General features: G+C 38.2%; 3 protein-coding genes across 6 annotated transcripts in view; 1 reads left to right on the plus strand and 2 right to left on the minus strand.

Moving 5' to 3' along the window:
- Positions 1 to 247: 247 nt before the first annotated feature.
- Positions 248 to 984, minus strand: LOC109533098 (larval cuticle protein A2B). Its single transcript, XM_019898330.2, has 3 exons — positions 875 to 984; positions 591 to 810; positions 248 to 539 (listed from the first exon to the last, which is right to left on the minus strand). Exons 1-3 carry the CDS (start codon positions 965 to 967, stop codon positions 289 to 291), a joined length of 564 nt encoding a protein of 187 aa, XP_019753889.2. The 5' UTR covers positions 968 to 984; the 3' UTR covers positions 248 to 288.
- Positions 985 to 6,911: 5,927 nt separating this feature from the next.
- Positions 6,912 to 7,693, minus strand: LOC109542092 (larval cuticle protein A3A-like). The gene is made up of 3 exons (XM_019911190.2): positions 7,590 to 7,693; positions 7,259 to 7,520; positions 6,912 to 7,204 (listed from the first exon to the last, which is right to left on the minus strand). The coding sequence occupies exons 1-3, from the start codon at positions 7,599 to 7,601 to the stop codon at positions 6,981 to 6,983; spliced, it is 498 nt and encodes a 165-aa protein (XP_019766749.2). The 5' UTR covers positions 7,602 to 7,693; the 3' UTR covers positions 6,912 to 6,980.
- Positions 7,694 to 7,825: 132 nt separating this feature from the next.
- Positions 7,826 to 8,676, plus strand: part of LOC109536507 — a 12,769-nt gene continuing 11,918 nt past the window's right edge. For all 4 annotated transcript variants that reach the window (XM_048665894.1, XM_048665900.1, XM_048665897.1 and 1 more), the window contains exon 1: positions 7,826 to 7,914. In XM_048665894.1, coding sequence (XP_048521851.1) covers positions 7,885 to 7,914 — 30 coding nt within the window. In that variant the 5' untranslated portion in view covers positions 7,826 to 7,884. The remainder of the gene's footprint in view (positions 7,915 to 8,676) is intronic.

The raw sequence follows: 8,676 nt of genomic DNA on the forward strand, positions 1-8,676 counted from the left end.
CTTCGGTAAAAACTGTTCATTACCTCACTTAAAAGCACTTCTTAGTCCTTCTGCATTGAGTAGCACTAAAACGTCAATTTTCTGCTTCTGCAGGGCTCAACCCCATACAATGGCCTAAGGCAAACATGAGGTTTTATCGCACATCAGCGCCTGCACTGAGAGCCCTAACAGGATTACTGAGTATGTCAAAAAATTACAGCGCTAACCAGGTAAGGCAACTAGTTACCGCTCAGTGAAACGACCCGTAGATTATTTGGCTAAAATTTAATAAATATCAACATGGACTACTTAAATGTGGTAAGAAACGGCTGGGGAAGAGTAAGCTATCTTAGCGACAGCTGGCGCTGCTGAGTAGCCAATAGGGGTGGGGTATGCGACTGATGGGGCGGCTGCGTATGAAACGCGGGCTATCTGAGGGGCGGCAGCGTAAGCGACAGGGGCGGGGGCATGGGCCACTTTGACTGCCAATGGCTCTCTGCGCACCACTGCGTTGAAACCGTTGACTGGATCCGCAGTGTAGTCCACGGTCCTCCTCAGACCTGCAATTCCCTTATCAGTTTCACCCTTGAGGGCTCACAAGCTTCAATTACCATCAGGGTCCACTAGGGAGTAGCTGCCCTGCACGACATCCCCATTTCTAGTCTCACTCTGGCTCTTGCTGTCCCCAGTCAAACTATCCTGGATATCATATCCGTAGCTGTACTGGGGGTTGGGGTCGTAGTCTTCAACTGCTTTGGGGGCGATAGCAAGTGGCGCAGCCTGCAAAATGCCGGCCGACACGCAAGACAAACAGGCAACCAAAGCAACAAACTATATTAAAAATGAAATTTTAAATCAGTTGGCGCCAATAAGGGCGTAGTCTGGATCAACTTACTCTAAAAGCCATCTCGGTTCGTAACTGAAACTGCATTGATTTGCTTTGCTTGTGAATTGGTCTTTTATATGCGAAATGTGGAGCAAAGTACATGGCCTGGGCCAACCGAAAACCGGTAGGTCCTGCTGAATTCGCGATTAAGAAGGTACGCGCCAGTACAAGAGGCATTTGTTGTCAAGGTTGCGGTTACGGTTGGCGCAACAGATGTGCCAAAAATAATTAAAGCAAAAGCAAGAAGTGCAATTCAAATTAGTTCATTTGTGTATGTCTATTTTCAAATAGGACGCTCTGTATATTCGGTTGCATTCGTTCAAAAAAAAGTGTCTGAAACTGCCGAGTTTTCCAGGCGTTTCGGCCAGTGTGAAAAATAATTTATTCCCGACGTTTCGCAAGCACAAGGGGCTTGTATTTTCAGAGGTGGCCTGCTCCGTCGAGCAAAAGGAGTTTCAAGTTCTCATCAATCTCCTGTAACATCTTAAAAATTTGCATGGTGGCCATTTAAAACCCGTAAAATGTTTTCGTTTCATTAAATATCAATAACTTTTAATGCAAATTTATCTTTTTTATTCATTCCTGTTTTCTAGTTCCTCTCCGTTTGTCATTAAATTTTGTCAGCTTTCTTTTGTGAATTGTCTGTCTTATTTAAATCGCATAAAACGAACTTTTTGTTCTACTTTCCTTTATCATTGTAATTTCAGCAGTTTCCTCCGATTACAGACTATTTATTAATTTTTCTACAGGTCACGCACTATGAATTCTTATAGGGTCAATTGCCCAGTGAATTAACAAATAAGACAAGTTTTAGATTCACACTTTTATCACACTGGAACAATAAGAGCACAAGGGTTAAAACTGCAGTAAATCTTTATTTGGTTATTTAACTTAGTTAAGAACTATGAAATAACAACCTACTAAAAACGGATTTTGTTATTTCCGCGTTTAGTTCAGAAGGTGTCCAAAAACCTAGTGAATGAACAGGTAATGCTAATAAAAGAACAGACAAATTCCAGTTAATGAACAGTATTATATTTTCAGTGTAAACTAGTTATAGGTGCTGGTCCTTACATAAGCACCTACTATTCAACCAGTTTATAAACCGCCGAATTTGTATCGTATTTTGGCTAGAGTATTTTCTATAAAACTTGTTTCTTCTTATACCAAATTTGATCATTTGTCTTAGGCCATATTCAATTGTTTCCACTTTTTCTCTGCATGACACTAAATTCGTATTCTTCGTTCTCTCTATCCATATCTTTTATTACTCCTAGATATTTTTTGTTACCGTAAAGAACCAGAACGTAATCTCCAAGCGTAAAACCTAAAAATTAGTGGATATCTTTTTCTAAGAAGTATTTTTTACACAGGTATTCTATTTGGTGTTGATGTACCCATTTCTGCTTCAACATTCGGAAGTGGTTCGTCTTTTGAAACCATTGGAATTCCTGATATTGATTTTCGACTTTCCTTTTTCATTTTCTCCTGTTCTTTCACAGGTGTTTCCTCTTTCTACTTTGTTGCAAGATTGCAAAATTCAAGTAGCTTTAAGTTATAATGAGATTTATGTCTATCAGTGAACAGAATTACTGGAACTTTAGTGCCCTCTTTAATAAGCCAAGGATAAAAGACGGCGATATATTCAAAAAATATTGGACTGGACATCCAACCAGAGTCAGCTCGTCCAATTGACCATCTTTCTGGTACACAAAGAGCTAGTTCCTTGGGTATTCGTTTATAAGGGAAAACGAACATCGGAGGAACTACCGTTCCACTTGCTGCATAATTGCAAAGAATAGTAATTGATTATTTTTCATTCCCTGGTGCAATTTCATAGAGACTTCGAAAGTTTTTTCTTGCAGGCGGCAGAACTAGTCCCGATTGGGTTGATGTTCTAACCCCTGTCTCATCGGCGTTGGATATGCGTGAAGAATCATTAATAATTTCCAACAAATTCTCGGTTTTTAAAAACTCTCGTAGGTCTTCAAATCATTTCCGAATTGCCACTTCGGTTACTGAAGCTGTACTTTTTGAAATTATTTCTGTATTTCGTTTAGCAATTTCGGTGTGTCTTCGGAGAAACAATTGTAGCCACTTCTCCACCGGCTTATCATCTACAAATTTATTTTCTCTAGGAGAGGCCTTTCATACTTTTTGAACCGCGGATTTAGCTTCTTCCGGATGCGTGGGAAAACCTAGTTTGGCTTTGGCCAGAAGCCAGTTAGCAAGTTTTTGTTTTTCTCCGGTAGTTAATGTGGTCGGAGGGTCCATTTTTCGCTCGATAGGGAACTTTTTCTTTAATTTATTGGGTAAAGTTGACTTTGGGATTCCATATTGTAAATGTGCGTTATTTAAACTTATTTGTCCAGCATTAATTAAACTTTACGCAGTGGATAAATACTTTTCTGTGTATTTAAAGCGTGCGTAGTTCGAACTCATCTAGAAATTAATTGCGTTCCAGTGAATAAACTCCAGTGAGTGAACGGTGAAACCACATCAGAATATCTCGAATATAGCAAACTTGTACTACTATAAGATACTTTTAAGGTTGATTTTGCATATTTTTAAATTTAGGCAAAAAATCCAGTGAATGAACCCCATGTTCGTTCATTGGGTTGATGATGAAAACATTAGCCAGTCGATAAACACCTTAGACTTTATGCAAAATATGGAGATTTGAAGGAAAAAGTATTAAGAATGTTTAAATGCATATCTTTACATGCATAAAACGTCAAGTTTATACAACTGATGTCAACACTTTTTAAGATAAAATACTTTCAACAGCCAGGCTTTTCACCAAATGCTAAATAAGAATGGCATCTTTTACGTCCGCTGTCGGCAGTGCTGTCTTCCACTTGTATCAAACAAAAGAAACGGTTTTTAAATAAGCCAATGAGTAATGAATGAACTGTTTAGGGGACATGTGCATGAAATTTTAGAAAGAGATAACTGTACTCTCCCAAATAATATATTCTTATTTTTCATTTTAGTGTTGAGCGGTGTTCATTCACTGGGTAGTGTTCATTTATTGGGCGATTGACCCTCGTCATAAATCAGCTTTGAACAGTCGTGGCACTGTAAGTTCTAACTGGAAAACATTCAGGAACAGGTTTCAGTGGGTTAAAAGCGACTCCTCCTTTTGCTTCTGCTCACTGGTTTAAAGTCCCGATTGTTTAGGTCAGGTGATCGAGGTGGTCTATTTTTGCTCCACCTCTTCCAATTGATCTGTATGTACTCGTTTTATGTAAATTGGGCTGAAATAAGGCGGGGCCCTTTTATGGGCATGAATGATCTGTTTGGGAGAAATTTTAAATAAAATTAGAATTTTAACCGGCGCGGCAGCACAAATCGGAACCAACAAAACTTCGTGTAGCGATTTCAACTGATTTATCGAGACATTTGAGGCTCATGGTGTTGAAATTTTTCCTGGGTTTTAACTCAAATTGGATGTTTAAGCCCAACTGGAGTATATTTTTCGAAAATCCTGAGTTTTTGAAGTTAAAACTCCCGATTGGTTAGATGAGGTGGTCGAGGCCTAGATGCTGATCCGCCTCGTCCAATTGATCGTTCTTCAATCATTTCATGTAAGATTCGACTGAGTGAGAGAGTGAGTTTAGGAGACATTCTGAATAAATTCAGCAGTTCATGGTTATATTCTTTCGTTTGAATGTCGGTTTGTACCCGACGGATGAATATTTTTCTTGAAGGGCAAAACGTTACTACTTTGGTAAAACGACTAAAAAAAAGTAATCTAGATTTTCCCAGCAACAGAACTGAGTCCAAAAATGTCGAAGAGTTTTCTTGTAAAATCGATCTCTTCATTTTTTGCATAAAAGATTCAGTTTGCCAGTATTTTACAGTAAAACGTTAGGAAAAACGCGGTTTTTCTGTTTAGAGACAGTGTTGTTTAGAAATTTTGACCTAAAAGTGAAGAAACTCCAGTTTCCAATAGTTTTCCAAATAAATGATTAGAAACTTTCGCGTTTTCAGTTCGGGGAAATATTTTTGGAAAAGTTATTATTAGGGTTTTGTCCATAATTCGATGCTGCAAAAAGTTTTCCAAACATTTTTGTAAAACGGTTAAGGAGGCGAGTGTTCCAATAAAATTTATCTTATCATTTTTCACAGGAAATACCTGAAGATTTCTAGTATTGTAAGTAAAACTAAAAAATAACGCGATTTTTGCCTAGAAATTTAATAGAAACTTTGTTAAAACTGGAATGACCTGAAAATTTAAAAGAACTTTATAAAGCTTCAGAGCGATGAGAGCGGCGAATTTTTTCAATAATTTTTTGTAAACTTTTGCACTCTGGTCGTTTTTTTAAGATAGCCCTATTATTTCTTTTATTTTCTAAAGTTCCCTGAATCCCGATGAATGGGGCGAGTTTTCTAGCAAAATCAATTTTGTCATTTTTATCTGAAAAAAAATTATTAYCWAAAAAGAAGAAAATYATCAGAAAATAATGCTTTTTTGMGTTTTCGATTAAAAACTTTTAGTTTTGTGATCGATTTTGTAGAAAATCTTAATGGTTTTCSGGAAAAAACGGTAGGGATTTATTTTCGTTTCTGTCCCGAATTCGACACTGAAAAAAGTTTWTSTAAATTTTTTACAAAGCTATAAATTTATCTTGTAATTTTTCSTGTAAAAGTCSTCCARATCGTCAGTATWCTTAAGTGAAACTCTACAAAATAGAGCGTTTTTGAGTAGAAAGTAAAGCAAAAGAAATMACTGAAAACTAAAAAACCACATTTTTTAACAAATTCTACAGTCTTCAGAGGAATGGAGGTGACGAGATTTCCGAATAATCTGTTATAAACTTTCGCTTATTCTGTTCGTTTTATATATGCTTATATATGCAGTCGCATTATGTACTCTCTCGGACTTGTTACCGCCACATTTTTTAAAGGTTCTCTCTCTCGGGAAATATACCCTCTAAATCTCCCAAAGGACTCTATCGGACAGTTTGCCTTCAACTTTACTAAAGACTTTCTCTGAATATCTATCAGTGTACGTTCATACTGCCCAGTTCAATAGTTGAGTGACTATTTTGATTAAACAGTCTCAACTAGTGCTAGTTGGACAAATACAACGTCGCAAAATCTGACTTATCCTGCAGCTGCTCCCAACTTCATCCACCATACACTACATCACTCGCTTTGGTCCTTCGAGTATCACAAATTTCCCCAACATTTTTCGGTCCTTCGAGCCAGATCAGCAATATGTACCCACACCTTTATTTTATTGCTTTTGTCTTTTTAATGTTACTTTGTATTTCACTTAACTCATTCATAAACTTTCACTCCTTTACACGGTGAGATTAATTCCAAATCAAATTTATTTCTGGGTTTCAGTCATTTATTGTCTCTATCAATTTTTTGCAGAAAATGCATGCCAAGGCTTAAAGCAGCAACAACGCTACACTTAAAAACTGATGATGGGGAAAAATACACTGAAACGTATTTTGATTGATAAATAGAGATACCGTCGTAACACCTAATTCCGTGATAGCCGCCAGTGTCACGCTGACATATATCGAACAATTTTGATATGTGACACTAACGTCACGACACCGTGACATTTAACTATTCAGAAAATGACATTGTTGACCGTGTGAACGAGCTTTTACTTCAAGAATCTCCATTCCAAGTATGATGTATGAGTACTGGTGACACTTTTTTTGACGTTTCTGCAAATAAACATGCTACTCCAAGTTAAATGTTTCTGTTTTACATATGCACAAATAAAAAGCATTGTGAAAACGATTGCAACTATCACATCGAAATGTTCCACTAGGAAATATTTGCATTTAGCTGATCTTCGCATGATTAGGCCGTGGTGGACAGAAACTTGTTCTTGGCGTTTCGCTGGCACGCAGAGACAAACGGATAACTTGTCTCTGCTGGCACGCATGCGAAAATCATCAAGATGGAACAATCATAATCGGAAATAATGTGTAATGCTTTTATAAACTAGGGAAAGTTTTTCATAAATTAGCAACGATTTTCGATTTTCGTCAAAACCTCCAAAAAAAACACCGAAAAATCTTTTTTATCGACTCTATTTCGTTAGGTCCAAATAAATAATAACTATATACAATACTGCTAGGATATCTTAGTGGTGGTAGGCGATGGCAGGTTGTGCGTATGCTACTCTGGTTGGTCCAGCTGCGTAAGCCAACGGCGCAGGTTGAGCGTAGTGAGCAGGAGCGGCGTAGGCGACTGGCGCAGCCACCTTGGCAATAGCTGGGGCGGCCTTGACAGCTAATGGCTCTCTGCGCACCACTGCGTTGAATCCGTGCACTGGATCAGCAGTGTATTCCACAGTTCTCCTGAGACCTGTAATTCGCTGGTTAGCGTTTTTTCCCTTATGCGTTCAGAAATTTGAGTTACCATCAGGGTCCACAAGAGAGTAGCTGCCCTGCACGACATCCCCACTTCTGGTCTCGCTGTGGCTCTTGCTGTCACCAGTCAAGCCGTCTTGGATGTCGTAGCCGTAGCTGTATTGGGGGTTTGGGTCGTAATCTTCAGCTGGGGCGGCAACAACTGCTTTAGCAATTGGGGCCGAGTAAACTGGGCCAGCGGCGTAAGCCAGCGGAGCCCCGGGGATGACCCCAGCGAGCGCATGAGCCAGAAGGGTGGCAAATACAACAAACTACAATCAAACCGGTCAGAACTTGTCTCGAGCGAATTATGTGAAAAGAACTCTTATGTAGGTACGTACCTTGAAAGCCATGGTAGATGAGATGTGGTAGGTTTGGATGGGTCTTCGACTGTAATTGTTGATCCTGACCGTGATTGATCTTTATATAGCCGAAAAAAGTGGGGCAATTGTGTGCAAATCTGGACCAGACAAACCAGCCTAGAAGCACCCGTGGGCAATCAAAAATCGGTGCAGAGTTGCGTAACGCGCCTTCATGAGACAAAACGCGTTTCGATTGTTAGGTGCGGACAAGTGGACGCGCATTTTAATGCTAATGTATGCATGTACAGCCGAAGTGTAATTTGAATTTGCCACAATGGTTTTGGGCGGAAAGTCCCATCTGCTGGTAAGGGCAAAAATTCGACTTTTCATTCGAATTAATCAAGGAGAAAGCTCACATTTGACCGGTTGAGCAGTGATATCATCAATAGGCAACAACGGCTCTTATGTAATGGATAAGTGATCCGATTTTTGGGCGCGAGATATTCATCAGACACTTCTCTGAATTAGCTTTTAGCGGATTTAATAGTAGAAAACGAATTAGCAGTATTTAATATGCCAATGCAATTTCAACATTTTGTTTATAATCAGTCAAATTTCAGGCATTTCCTAATCAATACCAGCAGCTTAATGGCTTATTCAGACTGGTTTAAATTTCATTCCTTCACATAAATAATTATTATGTTTGAAATTATCAACTTAATCATGTGCGAGAAAAAAAAATAAATACCACGGAAAAGTCGGATTTTTGCCATTTTGAGGGTTATTTTTAAAAGTTTTAGATCTTGTTATTATCTACAACTTTTCCATTGAACGTTTTCCGCTAGGAGTTCAAGTTTCGCCGCAAATCACAAAAAACCGTTTTCATTAGTGATGGGCACTATCGAATGATTTGGACTATCGAATAATTACTAAATGAATGATTGCAACTATCGAATCAAATCATTCGAATGAATTCATTCATTGAATAGTGCGCGCTATGTCGTGTAGAAAAGTTACTAATTACAATCTTCCAGTCTTCAAAAAATTTAGATGCAATTATATTTAAAAAAATAATATTGCAAAGATTGATTTTTAAATATAGATATTTTCATTTTATCGAAATTAA

Source organism: Dendroctonus ponderosae, unplaced genomic scaffold (assembly GCF_020466585.1).
Source record: "Dendroctonus ponderosae isolate FM_Combo_2020 unplaced genomic scaffold, Dpon_F_20191213v2 Dpon_F_20191213_1, whole genome shotgun sequence".
Lineage (NCBI taxonomy): Eukaryota > Metazoa > Arthropoda > Insecta > Coleoptera > Curculionidae > Dendroctonus > Dendroctonus ponderosae.

What these genes read in the sequence shown, in the direction of transcription:
- LOC109533098 (XM_019898330.2), bottom strand. Translation starts at nt 967, where the DNA reads ATGTACTTTGCTCCACATTTCGCATATAAAAGACCAATTCACAAGCAA. An exon ending in GAACCGAGATGGCTTTTAGA is followed by an intron (nt 811 to 874) that starts GTAAGTTGATCC and finishes TTTTTAATATAG; the next exon opens with TTTGTTGCTTTGGTTGCCTG. An exon ending in CTCCCTAGTGGACCCTGATG is followed by an intron (nt 540 to 590) that starts GTAATTGAAGCT and finishes AGGGAATTGCAG; the next exon opens with GTCTGAGGAGGACCGTGGAC.
- LOC109542092 (XM_019911190.2), bottom strand. An exon ending in CTCTCTTGTGGACCCTGATG is followed by an intron (nt 7,205 to 7,258) that starts GTAACTCAAATT and finishes AGCGAATTACAG; the next exon opens with GTCTCAGGAGAACTGTGGAA.